The sequence below is a fragment of the Arachis stenosperma genome, chromosome 6 (assembly GCF_014773155.1).
Source record: "Arachis stenosperma cultivar V10309 chromosome 6, arast.V10309.gnm1.PFL2, whole genome shotgun sequence".
Taxonomy (NCBI): Eukaryota; Viridiplantae; Streptophyta; class Magnoliopsida; order Fabales; family Fabaceae; genus Arachis; species Arachis stenosperma.
The window spans coordinates 135,034,866-135,055,708 of NC_080382.1; the positions used below are offsets into that span (position 1 = coordinate 135,034,866).

Consider the following 20,843-nt stretch of genomic DNA (forward strand, 5'->3'; position numbering starts at 1 on the left):
AAGTGTATATCGGGATAGCCGTATCCACTGATTTAATTAGAACTTCACGACCACTGACCGACGGTAACAATCTTTTTCAGTGCTGTATTGCAACTTTATCTTTGACATAAGCAAATGTTGCTTTTTTTATTTCTGGATTGTTGTTGGTAAACCCAAATATTTGTCTTGAGCGCCAACATTCGTGACTTGAAGAATGGTTGCAAAGGTTTCCCTCTCTGATTGCGGTGTATTCCGACTGAAAAACACAGTAAATTTATTCAGGTTCACCTCCTGGCCACTAATACTATTGTATTCATTCAACACCTGCATTATATTTTGGCATGCTTGAGAATTTGTTTTGCTAAAAATTATAGCATCATCTGCAAAAAATAAATGCCTGATAGTAGGACAACTACTGTTTAATCTGAGCCCGACAATATCATTATTCTATTCTCTTCTGTGCAGCAAATGGGAGAGTTCCTCTGCGCAAAGAATGAAAAGATAGGGTGAAAGAGGATCCCCTTGTCAGAGACCTCTTGCAGGTTTAAAGAAACCTTTAGGTTGACCATCTACAGTAACAGAATAGGAAACAGTAGTTACACACTCCTTCATTCATCCTATCCACTGATCACAAAACCCTAATTAACTCATAACCTTCCATAGGAAGCACCATTCCACCCTGTCATATGCTTTACTCATGTTGAATTTTAAAGCTAGATACCAGTCACCAAATTTTTTATTCTTCAGAAAATGCATATACTCATGTGCTATTAGGACATTGTCATTAATCAACCACCCTTTTATGAATGCACTCTAGTTATCGCTGATCACCCGATTCATTATAAATTGCATGTATCAAGACCTTCGAAATAATTTTATAGAAGACTGAGCTTAAACTGATAGGTTGTACCTGTGACATGGTAGCAGCTTCAGGTATTTTAGGAATAAGACAAATGAGTGTATGATTGAAAGACCTCAACATTCTTCCGCCTGAGAAAAAACTAGTGACTGCTTTTATAATATCTTCTTTAATAGTATCCCAAAAGAATTGATAGAATTTTGCCGTAAAACCATCGTCTCTTGGGGCTGAGAAGGAGTTGATTGAAAAGACTGCCCTCTTAATCTCCTGCTCATTAATTGGTCTTGTAAGGACCCAATTGTTCTGTCTAAATACCTTCTTTCTCATTGTTGAGAGCAATGAATTCGGGTTAACGGAGGACCTCGAACTGAACAGTGTCTCAAAGTATTGTTGTGCTGTCCTCCAAATTCCTTCTAGAGCAGAGTGCACTTCCCTTGCTTCATCTTCAAATTTCTGTATTCTGTTGTTCTTATTTCTCATTTGCGCTCTTGAGTGAAAATACTTCGTATTTTGATTATCATATTTTAGCCATTGCTCTCTTACTTTCTCTTTTCAATAACGTTCTTTATTTAGGTAGGTCTCTGTAAATTTTTCTTCTAAATCCTTAATACAAAAATTGTCTGCATATTGTGCTTTGCTTTTTTCTTCTTTTATCATTTGTTTAAACTTCTGGATCTGTTTTAGTGAATTATTGCCGAGTTATTGTTGCCAATCAACAAGGAGATGCCTTAAACTTTGTGTAAAGATGGAACATAAGTGAGCCTTCTATAGATATTTTTCATATGTCTTTTTATAATCTGTCCAACAATCTCATTATCACACTACCTCTCCTAAAACATAAATCTTCTCTTAAATTTCCGTTACTCTATTTCTGATTCAAACATCAGTGGTCTATGATCAAAATCTTGATCATTTAAGTGGAAGATCAGCATGATAATTGTGTGCTGACATATCACTAACATGTGATAATTATTTATTATAACAAGTGTTAGTAATATGTTAGTATGGATTGCAATATTAATATTTGATTTTATTTCTAATATTTTAATATATTATTTTAGTTATATCTTTAAATAAATCAACATATAATAATTTTACACTTATCTGTTAGTGGAATTTGGATTCTTTCATTTTAGATTTTACTTTAAATTAAAAAATATAATTTTTTATGATTTATTTTATAAATATAATTAAAAAAATATAAAAAAATATTTAAAAATAAAAAATTATATTTTATTCTCTCACATAATTTAAATTTTAGAAGATCTAAATTTCTGTGAGTGATGCATCGATAATTGCTACGCATCATTGACAAGTAGACATAACATTGTTAATTAACATATGAAATCACAAAAAGCAGCTTAGACAATATTAGGAAGCCGTCTTTGTATTTTTATCATTTATTTACTAAATTTTTTTTTATCATTATCAATAATTACTGTAGATAGTGATGGTCTGACGGAAAAAAAAATATTGGTAAAAATTTTTATAAAAATATCGTATTGTAAGTATAGTTTTAAATTAACAATTAAACTTTAATTAACGTTTAGATTGTTTGTTACTTAAGCAAATCCAATAAAATTAATCGAAGTATTTAAATTTCGAGTCGTCTCTCAAAAGAATTACAGGAAAGTGTAGTTTATTATTGATTATGAAAAAATATATTTTTGGGATTTTGTAATAAAAAGCAAAGAAGTAAAATGACAAGAAAATAAACTAATAACTAAAAAAACTCTTAGCAAGGAGAGAGAATTGAAATTCCTATCCTCATTATCATTTTCAATTGTGATGGTTGCCTTTCACTTAGTTAACCTCTAACAATGAAGGAAAGTCAAGTGAGCAAAATCAACTTAACTTCACAAGTCCTAATCAAAGACTAGATTTAGTGAAGTCTAAGCCAACTAGCAAATTTCAATCACCAATCAACAAAACAATTTTGATAACTCAAGAGTCTCTAATTGATCAATCCAAGTTAAGAACATAAAAATCTATTTTAAAATCCAACCAAAATATTTTATCAAACACTTGGAAGGCACAAAATAAAAGTATAGAAAAGTAACAAGAAATAGTAAAATCTAAGATTAACAAATGTAAGGAATCAATAACCAACAATTAAAGAAAGAAGTAATAAACATGAAATACCTCAAATTGCATTAAAAGAAAATTGAATCTAATAAGAAGAGTTCATAAACTAAATTGGGAAAATAAAGAAATCAACAAGTGAAGATAAACTAAGATACTAAAACAATAAAAGGTAGAAGAAAACTAAATTAAAGCAAGATAAAATTCTGAAGCTAAGAAGAAATAAGACTAAAAACCCTAAAACCTAGAGAGAGGAGAGAGCCTCTCTCTCTAGAAACCTACATCTAAATCCTAATGTGTGTAAAAGTGAATGAATGAAAAGTTCGAATGATTGAATGATCAGCACCACTCCCCAGCCTCTTGTCTTCAATTTCGGACCTAAAACTAGGTTAAAAGCAGCCCAGAAATCGCCCCCAACATTTTTTGTTAATTGCAGCACGTGGCATTCCTCAAGCATACGCGTTAGCCACGCGTCCGCATCATTTGGACATTGGCTCAGTTACGCGTATGCGTCAGCCATGTGTGCGCGTGGATACCAGCTCCTAAAAACTTCAATTTCTTGTATTCCTTCCACTTTTGCATGCTTCCTTTCCATCCTCTAAGCCATTCCTACCCTATAAACTCTGAAAACACTTAACACACGAGTCATGACATCGAATGATAATAAAAGAGGATTAAAAATTAGTGATTTTAAGGCTTAGGAAGCATGTTTTCAATCATAGCACAAAATTAGGAAGGAAACTTTAAAAACATGCAATTTACATGAATAAGTGTGAGAATAGTTGACAAAATTCACTCAATTCAGTATAAAATAAACCATAAAATATTAGCTTATCATGGACTCAGAAAATTTTAAAAGTGGTGGGAACAAAAATATATGTATTAAAATAAATTTTGTTAAACATTATTAATTAGACGAAGATATAAAAATTAAAAAGAGTTAGCAAATACTTTCATTCTTAAAATACTATTCATTATATATAATTTATAAAAAAGATTTTTTTATTTCTAAAATTTGAACTTAAAATATTTTAATTAAATTATAGATAACTTATTATTCTAACTAATTTTTTTATACACATTTAATAATAAAAGACTGAACTAATGGGCACATTAGCACTTAATGATATACTAGTATTTATAATTTGAATTAGAATTATATATAAATACTAGAAAAATTAAATTTGTATATGAAAAGTATGTTTATATAAAATAATAGAAACATAATTTACAATTTTTTTATTTTTTTCTTTTAAAATAATTAAATTTATTATATATTTTTTAATTTAATTTTGATATAATGTTAGATGAAAGATTTTATGCATCTGTTTAATTATGTATTGAAATTAAAATATTTTTCCATTATTATTTCTAAAAATAAAAAAATATATTCTAAATTAGTAAATTAATCAATTCATTTTAAAATTTAATATGCAACATAGGTACATATAATAGAACAAAAAATTAAAAAAAGTAATAAGGATGAATAAATTGAGAAAAAAATAAAATATATAAAGTCATGAAGAAAATAAAACATTAGATTAATACCTAAATTATAATTGTTTGAATTAAAATTTGTAATTGAAAATATCAAAAAGAGAAACAATGAAATTGGAAGATACATAGAGTCATGGAGAGTTATATAAAAAAGAATGGAGAATTTAAAATTTATCTTTTGTTGAAGAGAAGATGACCACTAGACAAGGAATAGAAAAAGAAGGGTGAAAATATAAAAATAAGATTTAAGGGAATAGAGGAGTGACGACACAAAACCAAAATTTGATTATGTAAACCCCGATTAATTAGTAAATAATTAGTCAATAAATTAATTTTTAATAAGGAAGATTAGAAATGTGAATATTATATCAAATTAGGATAGAGCTCATCAAAACGAGAATTTTGACACTAATTTCGAAAAAATCGGTCTAAAATTGGACCGAACAGGCTAAACCGGTTCAACCGGGTCCAAACCGGACCAGCCTTTTAAGTGAGCCTAAAGCCTTTCTCTTCTCCACTTCAGCAGCACGAAGCTTTCAGCATCGAGGAGAGGAGAAACGAGAAAAAACTCCCAACCCTTACGCTACTTTCCAAATTCCATAATTTCTCTGTCCGAGCTCCAATCGCCGCACCGTTTGCGGCCATGCGTTCACCGCGTCGATCTCTACATTTCTACCGGAACAATTTCATAGGTAACCCTCTATTTTATCTCAGCCTCTTCTTCCCCAATTTTTGGAAAATTAGTGGAGATATTGAATTTCTTTGTTCTTTGATGTTTTAGGATCCAATTAGCTTGAGAAAAACGTTCACTCTTGCTTATGTGAAGCTTGGGTAAGGTGAGGATACGATAATTCTATTTTATTTTCTTTGAATTTAAGCTTTGAGTATTAAATTGGATATATATGTGTTATGAATGTGTATTAGGTTGTGAATAAATAATTGGAGCTTGAAATTGTGAATATTGGAACTTGGAGGAAGCTGATTAGTTGAATTTTGAAGGGGTGCCTTGGTTTTAAATAATTTGCTTTGGTCGTTATGTGGAAATCGGCCAAGGTATGGTTTAGGTTTCTTGCATTTAATATATAATGTTCTGTGAAAACTTAGGCTAGACGACCATAGGATAAGTTGGAATGCAGGTGTATGTTTAATGTTTAGTAATTTGTCGATGAATATATTTGGTTGGAGTTTATTGGATAATTAGTTATTAATTTTGGATGGTGAATGTTATTATATTAATTTGGAGAGAATTATGGTTGAATGTTATTGTTGATGAACATGGTTAGTTTGGTACTTGTTGATTAACTAATGATTTGGTGAATTATTGATTTGAGGTATAACTATTGTGGAGGTTGTTGTGATAATGAGGTATTTTGAGTTAGAAGCCTAGGATTAGTGAATTATGATCTTTAGTTGAATTTTGGTTGTTGAATTTGAATATTGTATGAGTATAATTGTTGATCTAAGGTAGACTTATTGTGGTGACTGTTATGATGATGAGGAAGGGTATGTTGAATTGAAAAGAAAGCAGGTTTTGACCCGAAAAGGGTGGCAAATTCCGAGTTTTAGAGGAGATGCTGCTGAAATTTTATAAAAGTTAGAGATTTTGTTTATATGATTATTTAAAAGAGAATTAGACTTAAAGGGTATATGGTTTGATTTTAAGTTATTAAGAAAATGAGTATGTTTTTAAGTTTGAAGTTTAATTCATTTAGAAAAGGATAAATTATGTTTTGAATTGGAACTATTGATGGACGGAATGGGAGATGTGACGATGAAGGATAAGGATTGAATATGTTTGATGTATGATGATGAATGAGATGTAATTGAGAAAAATGTGAATGTTGATGAATTATAATTGAATTATTTATATGGCATATGAATTTGAATAATCTGAGATACGAGATTCCCTGGATCAAATGCCGTGGCTTGCCACCATGTGTACCAGGTTGAAAACTCGATACTCTGTTGACCCTACGACGTAAGTGTGACCGGGCACTATATAAATTCCCGGGAATGTTACCCCCATTGAGCAATATTGATTATTTGAGATAAAGCTATGCATAGACTCTTGGGGATGTACGTCGGGGGACAGTCTAAGGACAATTCAGACTTGTCGGGTTGGCTGGATAACCGACAGATAAGCCTCATCAGCCATAGGACAGGCATGCATCATATGCATACTACTACAATTACTTGCTTGTGTATTAACTGGGTGTGCCTAAATGTACTTGCCATGTTAAATGTATATTTGTTATCTGCAGTACTTGTAACCTTCTTGTGCTTGCCTTTATCTGTTTAGTTGTTTGTGAAAATGCATGATGGAGTTGGAGGTAAGGAGGAATGGCAGAATGGGATTTAGATTTAAGGTTAAGTTAAGTTAGATTTAAATATCCTTAGTAAACCACCTTTTATGGCTTCTGTTTAATACTTTAAGCTCTACAATCTGAGTGTCGGCGTTCTAGGATTGCCTCTGGCATTCCCAGGACCTTATATATTATGTGTGTGGCACTTTTACCATACTGAGAACCTCCGGTTCTCATTCCATACTATGTTGTTGTTTTTCAGATGCAGGTCGAGAGGCATCTCGTTAGGCGTCTAGACTCTTGAAGCGGAGTGGTTACTGGGTTACTTTGTTATGCTATGATGTATATTTATGTATTTAGCTTTCTCTCCACATAACTTATTCTTTTTTATCCTCCTAGAGGTGTATGGAGAGGCAGGATTTTGTTTATGTACATTTGGGTTTTGGATATGTTTATATATGTATATATATGTGTGTATATTCTCCGGCCAGTCTTGACTTCGCAGGCTGAGTCAGGAGCTCGTTATTTTGTATCTTTGACTCTCTTTTCCTATTTTGGGTTACTTTACACTTGACAGCTGTGGCTTTCTTAGCATGCAAGTTATCTCATTTCTCGAGTGTTGCGCTTTTATATTCGCGATTTTTATTTTCTCTATTCTTCAAGGCTCCTTGTATATTATAATTCTTCTGCTATTATATGTACTCATTTTATTTTAGAGGTCGTAATACCACACCACCTCTGTTTTACGACTTAAGCGTAAAGCTTAGTGTGGTAGGGTGTTACATTATGGTATCAGAGCAGTTCGTTCCTATAGAGCCTGAAAGACGGACTGATTGTACTTATGTGCATTCTCTGTATATGTGTTTATGTGCTATTAGGATATCTGACTGATATATATGGCATAAACGTCTGTGAGCATGCATTTGGAACTTAAAGCATTAGACCTGCGATATTGAGACTGATCAACTTAATATCACTTGTTTAGTGTGTATAAGGACCAGATGTCGACTCGCGGACGCGGTCACGGGTGAGGTAGAGGTAGGATAGGCACCGTTACTCCTGGTTTGGCAGGGAATGATCTAGTAGGATTTATGGCTGCTATGGGAAATATGGCTGCAGCTATGCAGGCAAAAGCTGAGGTGTTGGGTAACCAGATAAATCAGAGTAATCATGGGAACAATAATGATGAGGACGGTCCTATGACACTTGCTATATTTCTGAAAGTTCACCCTCCGACTTTTAGAGGAACCTCAAATCCCACTGATGCAGATAATTGGATTCAGGCTATGGAATGGACATTGCAGGCCCAACAAGTTCCTGAAGAGCAATGAGTTGAATTAGGAACTTATCAGTTGCAAGGCGAGGCTCAAAATTGGTGGTAGGGAATACGACATATCCTGCAGGAAGATGATGCTGGGATAACTGGGAGGTTGGTTATCTAAGAATCATGTTTTACTTGATTGTTTTGAGAAGTCAGTACAGTTTATGCCGGAAGGGTCAGAAGCGCCGATTGTGGTGAATAGTTATTATTTGAATTCTATGATAGTAAACTGTTCTGGAACTGAATGTCAGGGTATTATGTTATTAACTGCGGGAGTATCAGGTGATGATCAGAGTTTAGAGCAGATTTCGGTTGTATGTGAATTTCCAGATGTGTTTCCGAATGATATTAATGAATTCCCACCTAACCGAGAGGTTGAATTTGCAATCGAGTTGGTGCCTGGAGCCGGTCCGATTTCGATTACTCCTTATAGGATGTCACCTTTAGAAATGGCTGAATTGAAAGCTCAGCTGGAAGATTTGTAGGGTAAGCATTTCATCCGACCAAGTGTTTCTCCGTGGGGAGCAGCAGTGTTACTAGTAAAGAAGAAAGATGGGAATATGCGGTTGTGTGTCGACTATCGGCAATTGAATAAGATCACTATGAAGAATAAATATCCGTTGCCTAGAATCAATGATCTAATGGATCAGTTACAGGGTGCCAGTGTGTTTTCTAAGATTGACCTGCGATCCGGTTATCATCAGATATAAGTTAGAGACGAGGATATTCCAAAAACTGCTTTTAGGACGCGTTATGGTCATTATGAGTATACAGTGATGTCTTTTGGGTTAACTAATGCCCCGGCAGTATTTATGGATTATATTAACAGGATTTTCCGACTATATCTGGACATGTTTGATATTGTCTTCATTGATGATATTCTTGTTTATTCTAAGACTGAAGAGGAGCATGCTGATCACTTGCGAACTGTACTGCAAATTCTGAGAGACAGAAAGTTGTATACTAAGTTATCTAAATGCGAGTTCTGGAAGAGTGAGGTGAAGTTTCTTGGCCACGTGGTGAGTAAGCAGGGAATAGCTATGGATCCTGCTAAGATGGAAGCAGTGATGAATTGGGAGCAACCAACTTCAGTGATAGAGATAAGGAGTTTCCTAGGTTTGGCAGGGTATTATCGCAGATTCATTAAGGAATTTTCACAGCTCGCCTTACCTTTAACTAAATTGACTAGGAAGGATACGCTTTTTATCTGGACTCCGGAATGTGAAGAGAGTTTCCAAGCATTGAAGCACAGGTTGACTATTGCACCTGTATTGGTATTACCTGAACCAAATGAACCGTTTGAAGTGTATTGTGATGTATCTCTGAAAGGTTTGGAGTGCGTTCTAATGCAGCACCAGAATGTTGTAGCATACGCCCCACGGAAATTAAGGCCGCATGAAATGAACTATCCGACACATGATTTGGAACTTGCTTCTGTTGTGTTTGCTTTAAAAGATTTGGAGGCATTATCTTTATGGCGTTAAGTTTCATGTTTTCTCAGACCATAAGAGTTTGAAGTATCTTTTTGAGCAGAAAGAGTTGAATATGCGTCAGAGGAGATGGATAGAGCTTCTGAAAGATTATGATTTTGAATTGAATTATGATCCAAGAAAAGCGAACATTGTGGCGGATGCTTTGAGTCGGAAGTCTTTATATGCAGCTTGGATGATGCTACGGGAGGAAGAGTTACTGAAAGCATTTCAAGGTTTGAATTTGAGAGTTAGAGAAGAATTTGGAATTATATGTTTGAGTCAGTTGCAGATTTCAAGTGATTTTAAATCAGAACTTTTGAAGGCTCATCGAGATAGTGAAGCATTACGTAAGGTATTACCAGCAGTTGAACAGGGGAAGCAGTGGAGAGTGTCAGAAGGTCAGGATGGTTTATGGAGGTTCAAGAACCAGATTATTGTGCCTAATGTTGGAGACCTGCGACAAAGTATCTTGAAGGAAGCTCATAAGAACGGATTCTCAATTCATCCAGGGAGTACCAAAATATATCAAGATCTGGAAGCGGTGTTCTGGTGGCCAGGGATGAGGAATGATGTGGCATTACATGTATCTAAATGTTTAACGTGTCAGAAGGTTAAGATTGAGCATCAGAGACCATCAGGAACCCTTCAGCCTTTGGAGATTCCACAATGGAAATGAGAAAGTAGCGCAATGGATTTTGTGATATGTTTGTCTAGAACCCGATTTGGTTGTGACGCTATTTGGGTGGTTGTGGATCGACTGACAAAATCAGCTCATTTTCTTCCTATCCGAATAAGTTGCACAATGGAGGAATTAGCTCGAATGTATATTAAAGAGATTGTCAGGTTACATGGCGTGCCTTCTACTATTATATCTGACAGAGATTCTCGTTTTACATCAAGGTTCTGGGGAGCTTTTCAGCATGCATTTGGGACTCAGTTAAGCTTGAGTACTGCGTATCACCCTCAGACAGATGGTCAGTCAGAGAGAACTATTCAGACCTTGGAGGATATGCTAAGGGCTTGTGTTTTGGACCAGCCAGCGAGCTGGGATTGGTATATGCCATTAATAGAATTTGCTTATAATAATAGCTATCATGCGAGCATTGGAATGGCTCCATATGAAGCTCTGTATGGCAGAAAATGTCAATCTTCATTGTGTTGGTATGAAACTAGAGAAAAAAGTTTGTTAGGGCCTGAGATGATAGCTGAAACTACTCAACAGATAAAGAAGATTCGTAGTCGAATGCTTATAGCCCAAAGCCGCCAGAAGAGCTATGCTGATCAAAGGCGAAAGCCTTTGGAATTCGAAGAAGGAGAACGTGTCTTTCTGAAAGTTACACCAACCACTGGAGTGGGAAGATCTATTAAGACTAAGAAACTGAATCCCTGTTATATTGGACCCTTTGAGATTCTAAAGAGGATTGGGGCAGTGGCTTATAGAATTGCCTTATCGCCATATCTTTCAAATTTGCACGACGTATTTTATGTGTCTCAGCTTAGGAAGTACACTCTTGACGCAAGTCATATTCTAAAACCAGAACCAATCCAAGTAAGAGAAGATCTAACACTTCCAGTAGCCCCAGTAAGAATTGATGACACCAATGTTAAACGATTACGAGGAAGAGAAGTATCATTGGTAAAAGTAGCTTGGAGTTGAACTGGTATTGAGAAACATACCTGGGAACTCGAATCAAATATGCGAAAGGACTATCCACACCTCTTTTCAGGTAACTAGATCTGAATTTTGAGGGCAAAATTCTTTGTTAGGTGGGTAGAATGTAAACCCCGATTAATTAGTAAATAATTAGTCAATAAATTAATTTTTAATAAGGAAGATTAGAAATGCGAATATTATATCAAATTAGGATAGAGCTCATCAAAACGAGAATTTTGACACTAATTTCGAAGAAATCGGTCTAAAATTGGACCGAACAGGCTAAACCGGTTCAACCGGACCAGCCTTTTAAGTGAGCCTAAAGCCTTTCTCTTCTCCACTTCAGCAGCACGAAGCTTTCAGCATCTAGGAGAGGAGAAACGAGAAAAAACTCCCAACCCTTACGCTACTTTTCAAATTCCATAATTTCTCCGTCCGAGCTCCAATCGCCGCACCGTTTGCGGCCATGCGTTCACCGCGTCGATCTCTACATTTCTACCGGAACAATGTCATAGGTAACCCTCTATTTTATCTCAGCCTCTTCTTCCCCAATTTTTGGAAAATTAGTGGAGATATTGAATTTCTTTGTTCTTTGATATTTTAGGATCCAATTAGCTTGAGAAAAACGTTCACTCTTGCTTATGTGAAGCTTGGGTAAGGTGAGGATACGATAATTCTTTTTTATTTTCTTTGAATTTGAGCTTTGAGTATTAAATTGGATATATATGTGTTATGAATGTGTATTAGGTTGTGAATAAATAATTGGAGCTTGAAATTGTGAATATTGGAACTTGGAGGAAGCTGATTAGTTGAATTTTGAAGGGGTGCCTTGGTTTTAAATAATTTGCTTTGGTCGTTACGTGGAAATCGGCCAAGGTATGGTTTAGATTTCTTGCATTTAATATATAATGTTCTGTGAAAACTTAGGCTAGACGACCATAGGATAAGTTGGAATGCAGGTGTATGTTTAATGTTTAGTAATTTATCGATGAATATATTTGGTTGAAGTTTATTGGATAATTAGTTATTAATTTTGGATGGTGAATGTTATTATATTAATTTGGAGAGAATTATGGTTGAATGTTATTGTTGATGAACATGGTTGGTTTGGTGCTTGTTGATTAACTAATGATTTTGTGAATTATTGATTTGAGGTATAACTATTGTGGAGGTTGTTGTGATAATGAGGTATCTTGTTTTAGAAGCCTAGGATTAGTGAATTATGATCTTTAGTTGAATTTTGGTTGTTGGATTTGAATATTGTATGAGTATAATTGTTGATCTAAGGTAGACTTATTGTGGTGACTGTTATGATGATGAGGAAGGGTATGTTGAATTGAAAAGAAAGCAGGTTTGGACCCGAAAAGGGTGGCAAAGTCCGAGTTTTAAAGGAGATGCTGCTGAAATTTTATAAAAGTTAGAGATTTTGTTTATATGATTATTTAAAAGAGAATTAGACTTAAAGGGTATATGGTTTAATTTGATTTTAAGTTATTAAGAAAATGAGTATGTTTTAAGTTTGAAGTTTAATTCATTTAGAAAAGGATAAATTATGTTTTGAATTGGAACTATTGATGGACGGAATGGGAGATGTGACGATGAAGGATAAGGATTGAATATGTTTGATGTATGATGATGAATGAGATGTAATTGAGAAAAATGTGAATGTTGATGAATTATAATTGAATTATTTATATGGCATATGAATTTGAATAATCTGAGATACGAGATTCCCTGGATCAAATGCCGTGGCTTGCCACCATGTGTACCAGGTTGAAAACTCGATACTCTGTTGACCCTACGACGTAAGTGTGACCGGGCACTATATAAATTCCCGGAAATGTTACCCCCATTGAGCAATATTGATTATTTGAGATAAAGCTATGCATAGACTCTTGGGGATGCACGTCGGGGGACAGTCTAAGGACAATTCAGACTTGTCGGGTTGGCTGGATAACCGACAGATGAGCCTCATCTGCCATAGGACAGGCATGCATCATATGCATACTACTACAATTACTTGCTTGTGTATTAACTGGGTGTGCCTAAATGTACTTGCCATGTTAAATGTATATTTGTTATCTGCAGTACTTGTAACCTTCTTGTGCTTGCCTTTATCTGTTTAGTTGTCTGTGAAAATGCATGATGGAGTTGGAGGTAAGGAGGAATGGCAGAATGGGATTTAGATTTAAGGTTAAGTTAAGTTAGATTTAAATATCCTTAGTAAACCACCTTTTATGGCTTCTGTTTAATACTTTAAGCTCTACAATCTGAGTGTCGGCGTTCTAGGATTGCCTCTGGCATTCCCAGGACCTTATATATTATGTGTGTGGCACTTTTACCATACTGAGAACCTCCGGTTCTCATTCCATACTATGTTGTTGTTTTTCAGATGCAGGTCGAGAGGCATCTCGTTAGGCGTCTAGACTCTTGAAGCGGAGTGGTTACTGGGTTACTTTGTTATGCTATGATGTATATTTATGTATTTAGCTTTCTCTCCACATAACTTATTCTTTTTTATCCTCCTAGAGGTGTATGGAGAGGCAGGATTTTGTTTATGTACATTTGGGTTTTGGATATGTTTATATATGTATATATATGTGTGTATATTCTCCGGCCAGTCTTGACTTTGCAGGCTGAGTCAGGAGCTCGTTATTTTCTATCTTTGACTCTCTGTTCCTATTTTGGGTTACTTTACACTTGACAGCTGTGGCTTTCTTAGCATGCAAGTTAACTCATTTCTCGAGCGTTGCGCTTTTATATTCGCGATTTTTATTTCCTCTATTCTTCAAGGCTCCTAGTATATTATAATTCTTCTGCTATTATATGTACTCATTTTATTTTAGAGGTCGTAATACCACACCACCTCTGTTTTACGACTTAAGCGTAAAGCTTAGTGTGGTAGGGTGTTACAGATTAGGTTAAATAATAGTCAAAATGATAGAGAAATAAAAAGGTGAATTTGAAATTTTAGCTAATTAGGTTTAGTTTATTTGTAGTACGGTCATTTAAAATTTGAAATGGGGAAACATTATATATAATTAAATTTTAAAAAATAAAAAATAAAAACACGGTAGGGCAAGTGCCCCCTTATTATTGTTATTGGATCCGTCCCTGATTGTAAGATCGGACTGTCAGCCACCGTTCGACCATTGCCAACTGCTATCAGACTCTACCACCTCTTTTTCTTCTCAAACTATTCTTTTATATTAATACTAAGAGGATAACTTAATACACTGAATTATTTTTATTTCAACCAAATTTTATGAAAATTAAGGGATTTTAGTTTATTTATGATGTAAATTCTGTGTTTTTGCTAATTCGTCCTGTCTTCTCTATAGATGAGACATGCGTCGTCCCATTTTCTCTATGGATGAGACATACGCCAAACTTCAAAAGACAATAAACGAGGTGAGCACCTGTGAATTAAAAGATATTTCGACGCTCAAGTTAGTAATAATTCAAAAAAGATAATAAAAGTGACTTAAGTGAGTATTAGATTTTCAGATATTTTTTTACCTTGACCTGATATTACTTTATATAGATTGAATAGAAACTAAGCATTTTTGAATATGGTCGGTTAGTGAGCCATAAACTATAGTTGTGGTGAGAACCATAATGCAGTTACTGTGATATTCTCAGCATCTATTTTAACTTTTGACTATTTCACTAAGTTGTGTTAAACCAATGATGTCAGAGAATGGAAAAAATGATTTCATTTCATTAAGGAATGAATGAGAGAGGTAAGTTTTATATATAAGTATTTGAAGGGTAAAATTTATTCTAACTAACTGTTGTAACTACTGTAACTAATTTAATTACATATAACTAATTGGTAAATACAAGTGAGTCTAATATTTCTCCTCAAGTTGGAGCATACAAATTGTATATTCCTAATTTGGACGTGAGAAAAAGAAAGCAAGGTTTGGAGATGGTATTGGTAAGGATATCTGCTAGAAATAAAAAATTGTTTTGTTTTGAGATTGTATACCTGTAACCTCTGTAGCTAATGGGGTATTTCAAGAAGACCATTGGATCCACTTTAGGATTAAACTTAGGTTTGGAGTCTGATTTTATAGCAGCATATGCAAGGCAACCAAAAATCCTTGTTTAAAACTTGATAATTTATTTTTTTTAAAGTTTCTCAAATGGGGACTGTATGTTGAGAAGTGGAGTTGGTGTTCTGTTTATTAGAAAAGCAGCAGTATAAACACATTCTCCCCAAAAGGCGATGGGGACTTGGTATTGGAAATAGAGGGCTCTGGCCACGCTCAACGAGTGTTGATGTTTTCTTTCCACTACTGCATTCTGTTGAGGTTTGTATGGACATAAAAATTGATGGAGTACTCCCTGTTCTTGTAAAAAATTAGTGATGTTGTCAGTAATATTATGCACAGCTTATCTGGTTCCTATGCCTTTGCCATAGCTTGGTAGATAATCATGTATTTTGTAACATTTGTCCACTGTATGTCCAAAAAATTCATAGTGTGAGCACAAGGGTCTATGAAGGTTGTGGTAGGCTTAGAGAGGGGGGGGGGGGTTGAATCTATGCCTTCCTTTTAAGTTGCTGTTATGACCTTTTAAAACAAACTTTCAATTCTGATTCTGTTTGTACTCAGAAGCAGAAATTATGAGACAATTTATTTTTGTCTCATGAATATCAGAAAACAGAGCACATCAAAGAAGAGAAAAGCTAACACCAGCATGTATCCTGGTTCAATTGCCTTGTGCTATGCAACCTACATCCAGTCTCCTCCACAACAATGGAGGAATTTTTACTATAGTTAAAAGTATTACATATACAAATTTCACAGGATTGACCCAATCCTTTCACACTCAAGTTCTAACCTAACTTGACATTGGCTATGCTAATACCTAACTATTCACTCTTAGTGCTAACCCAGCTAAGAAAGGGATACCTCACAGGTACAAGATACAAGACATAGACATACCTAAAGAAATCTAAAAATAACTCTAGGCTTTTCTTTCAAGTGTATCACTCAGCCTTTTTCCACTCATGGCTTTTACTTGAGCTTTCTCACTATGTCTTTTCTCATAAGAAATTACAGAAAGATAAACATAGAAAAGTACATCACAATCTGTAAAACATGAAGGAGATTGACTTCATCAGCAGCCTCTTTGCTATGTTCAAAACCAGATTTGCAAACCTCAGATACAGTTCTTCAGTATTGGCCGAATGCTTCTTTGAAAGAAAGCATTATCCAAGTAGATGAACTTCTTCACAGAACACAACTCACAAATCTCTGGTTTTCTCTCATTAGCTTCTGAATGAACAGCAAACATCTTTTATCTCCTTGCATGTTGCTTGGTTGCTCTCCCTAGGTCAACTCCTTGAGCCTTGAGCTTCACCAACCCCAGCCGTTCTCTTTCTCCCATTTTTACTTAAACTAGGAACTCTGGTTCTGACCATCTTTTTGGCCGAAAGCCTCAATACAGCAACCACAACAAGTCTTTCAATGGTAAACCAGATCTCAGCCCTTGAAAACTAACTTGGTCCCAAGATTCGTTTGAGACCGTAGATACACAGCAGATTAGAGAAGAAATAAACTTTCCCTTGTAACACATTTTTGGAATGGCAGAGTGTTGGGAAGAAGAGAAGAAAATGAGATGCGTGTAGAAGGAAATGAAAATCACCTTTAGCTTCTTACCTCTTCTTGATATAGATTGATGATGGGTGATTAGACTTCTATCATTTGCTTAATCTTCTCTTTCTTGCTTCTTTGATGAATAGCTTAGGGAAAGAGCTCTCTCTTTCTCTTTCTCACTTTTCTGAGTTTTCTGACCAAGGTACAAAAGTGAACGTTGCTTTTGGTAAGGCAAATGAGAGGGGTTTGCTTGCTGAATTCAAATCGGGCTTGGATCGGGTTGTAATTTGCTTGGCCCGTTAGTTCCTTTCCTTTACTTCTTGAAGGATTCATCTTGAGATGGATGACTAGGACTTGGTTCATTCCATTCATGCAACCCGTTTACTTCCTATTCATCACCTTTGGGCTTCTTTTATTTTTGTGACCCATTAGAATAGATTCAGTTTGCTTTGAGTTGGGCTGTTGTTGATTAATAGCCTTCCAGCTTTGTTTTTATTTTCATCCAATTGGGCTACTCCATTATATTTATTTTTGGCCTGCGACATATCATCATAAATAATCAACACTAATTATTTACTTTGCTTACTAAAATAATGTTTGTCATTATTAATTAATTTAGTTAATTTCTTAACTCAACAGTCTATCCTTCTTCATGAATCCCCTTCCTTTTACAAAGGAATTAGGTTTCTTCTGGTTTCTTGCTAAGAAAGCAAGTTGATTCGAGACTGATGGACCAAAGAGCAGTGTTTCTCTTCTTGAACTACTAAGGACAAGACTTTGTTGATTGCAGGTAAGGGATCCATAAGCAAGATATGACCTTTGATTTGCGCGAAAGAATCATCCAAACACATGAGAAAACAGTTCACATACTTAGCACATATCTTTTTTTATTTCGAAGATTCGAGGGCCATTTCCATGCTGAAATCTTTCTTTAAGATCATTCCAAATCTCTTCAATAGAATCAACATGCACTAGTGAGGTAGCAATATCTTTGGACACAGAATTCAAAATCTAGGTACTTACTACACCATTGACACATTGCCAAGTCTCAAATTGCTTTGGATTGAGCGCAGCATTGGGTCGAGAAACAATTCTGGTAACAAAACCGAGTTTGTGTTTTGTATTTAGGGCTTTCTTCATGGCACGACTCCAAGAATGATAGTTCTCCTCCGTAAGTTGCTGTGTTACTAACACCAAGCTTGGTTGATCAGCTGGAGCAAGAAAGAAGGGTCCGCCATAGACGTAGAAATTGGTAACAAGAAAAGAGAAAAAAAAGAAATATTCTGAAAGAAGATTAAAGAGGATAAAAAAAATAGTGTTGAGAGCGAAAGTGAAAAAGGAAAGGTTAGAAAATTTGCTCTGATACCATGTTAAACCAATGATTTCAGAGAATGAAAAAAATGATTTCATTTCATTAAAGAATGAATGAGAGAGGTTGGTTTTATATACAAGTAATCGAAGGATAGAACTTATTCTAACTAGCTGTTGTAATAGAGTCATAATGTCGTTTTACTGAGGAGTGTTATTATGTTTTTGAGTAATGAGCCGAGTTATAACTTCTTCAGGCCAAGGTATAGGTTTCATTAGTCGAGTTATAGGTAATGGATCAATATCTATTTGCTTGACTTGTTTTTTGAGCAATAGACGACAATTATTGATTAATATCGAATGGATCGGATTGTAATGCCCGAATTATGTGCAACAACATGAGTGGTGGTTGTTTGAGTCATGAAAATTGTAATATTCTTTTGACATAATCTCCAAATTATAGCTTGTAGCGAATTATGGCTTATAGTCGCCGAATTGCAAGCTGCGTTTGGTTTTAAAAACAGGACAAGACAAGATATTGAGAACAAGACACAAAAATTAGTGTTTTTGTATTATATTTAGTGATAAACTAAAACAAATTATAAAAGTCCAATCTATTTTCATTTTTTTATTCAAAAATTTTGGTAAAAAAAATAATAATAATAAAATATAATTATAAAAAATTAATGAAAATAATAAAAAATAAAAAATAAGTTGTATCTCTTATTAGTGTTATTTTGTGTCCCTTTTATTAGGATGGACACAAAATATACTAATTTAATATTTCTAAACACAATATCTCTATTCATATTTTATTTGTCAAATATAATTTTATATCTCAATATATTTTTATCTTAGTGTCTTACACTTATAAACAAACACAATCATCATGACAAGATTACTATGAATTTAGAAATCAACTCCATTCCTATGTTTTCTCCATTATTTCAATCAAAGAATTTGATTCGAAATTAAATCATTCTAACTCTATTATGTTCTAAACACATCCTAATAAATAATAAAGTTTCAATGCCCTTTAAGAATAGGGAAAAAATTAGCAATAATCATATAAGTAACGTTTATTTAGTGTTTATGTCTAATAGAATATGAACACGATAACAACATACGTCTAATATTTACTTGATAATGAGACAATTTTTTTATGAATAAAATAGCGCACAAATATACAGAAAATATATGTATTTAATATTTTTTTTTTTCAGTTAAGACACTAATCTTAGACATAGATACATATTTTTTTACATTTTTATCTTTATAATATTTTTTATTTTCATTTTTATCCTTCAAAATTTTAACCCTAATCTACTTATTTTCTCTTTTTTCCTTCCCTTCTCATCCTCCTATGTTCGACCTTCTTGCCAAATCCTGTCAAATCCAAAATTGATGGTTAAATTAAAGATAATTTAATCTTTTTAAATATTTATATGTTTTGTTTATTAATTTTATCAAATACAATACATAAATACAAATATTTTATATCTATATTTTTAATATCTATAATTTTATATTTATATCTCATCCTATACATTAAACAAAAACAGCCATATATAACAGTTTGATACACAATAAAGAAGTCTATTTCTATGTTTATATAAAATTTCTACTTATATAAAACAAATGATACAACTGGAGAAGTGAATGAAAAGCCTCATGGGGTCAGGGGATATAGAGCACCTCATTGGTTTGGGGATTTACTTCATTAGAAAGGTTGTTGGTTAGTTAGTTGAAATGATTAGAAAATTTTCAGTTGTTTTAGTAGACTAAGAATTTAATTAGAGTTAGATATTGATCGACAGGTATAAAAGGAAAGCAATACATACACATGTTTTATACACATTATAAATGGTCAAATGTTACTTATTATTTTCTTGCTTTATCGTTTTAAGTTTCAACATATTGTGCACTTTAGATTATCACAAACTTTACCAATAGATCAAGTCTAGTTTAGTTTAATTTATAAGCTTTATTTTCATATTCAAATCTAACTTTTTCTTCCTTTCTATGCAAAAATTATACACACAATTTTACTTTTCGTACGTATATTGAGATGATCAAAATGAGAGTAGGTTTTTTTCACAAATCTAAAACACACTTTTAAATTTCCGGAACGTTTATTGTATTTTAATACAAAAGATAATAAAGTTCCTTAAAACAGAAAGTATGTTTTTAAATTATAAAAAAGAAATTAGGTCCCGCAATAAAGTTATTAGCATTTAACAAGCATGTAAAAAAAAGCATAAATGCTTAGAGAGGGAGGGGGAGGGAAAAGAGAGCATAATTCATCAATAATAAACTAAAAAAAGATAGTACCGAATGAATAGATAGAAGAATCTAAGAACATATATGAATTATTAATACAAAATCACATAATCAAAAAAATTAAAGGAAAAAAAATCGTGCAAGATAAATTATTATTAATCATCAAGGGCTAATTATAATGATAAGTATATATATTGACTAGAGAACATGCAATTAAAAAATAATTGTAACATAGATCGTTTTTCGCAATAACTATGCCGTTTATAATGGATCGGATCAGCTTAATTAATAACCAAAATGCGTACAAATTAAAAATTAAAAACACAAAACACATCACATGTGGTGATCCATGCTCGCCAGAGCTATGGTATATGGTTTTGTAGATCTAATAGTTTGGAACGTGGGATAACAGAAACTTCCCACACAACAAGAAATGCACTTGAATTAGAAGAGTGATGATAGGTCATCATCATTACATGCAT

At 33.7% G+C, this 20,843-nt stretch overlaps 1 protein-coding gene and 2 long non-coding RNA genes across 3 annotated transcripts; all 3 read left to right on the top strand.

Moving 5' to 3' along the window:
* Nucleotides 1-4,945: 4,945 nt before the first annotated feature.
* On the top strand, nt 4,946-7,090 carry LOC130932885 (uncharacterized). The gene is made up of 4 exons (XR_009067548.1): nt 4,946-5,109; nt 5,199-5,253; nt 5,342-5,470; nt 6,983-7,090. It is a non-coding gene; the product is annotated as an uncharacterized LOC130932885 (long non-coding RNA).
* A 1,727-nt stretch (nt 7,091-8,817) lies between these two features.
* Nucleotides 8,818-9,525, top strand: LOC130934711 (uncharacterized mitochondrial protein AtMg00860-like). Its single transcript, XM_057864253.1, has one exon. It carries the CDS (start codon nt 8,818-8,820, stop codon nt 9,523-9,525), a length of 708 nt encoding a protein of 235 aa, XP_057720236.1.
* A 2,266-nt stretch (nt 9,526-11,791) lies between these two features.
* Nucleotides 11,792-13,591, top strand: LOC130933080 (uncharacterized). The gene is made up of 3 exons (XR_009067609.1): nt 11,792-11,826; nt 11,915-12,043; nt 13,560-13,591. It is a non-coding gene; the product is annotated as an uncharacterized LOC130933080 (long non-coding RNA).
* The last annotated feature ends 7,252 nt before the right edge of the window (nt 13,592-20,843 follow it).

Coding starts and splice junctions, on each gene's coding strand:
- LOC130934711 (XM_057864253.1), top strand. CDS start 8,818: ATGTCTTTTGGGTTAACTAATGCCCCGGCAGTATTTATGGATTATATT.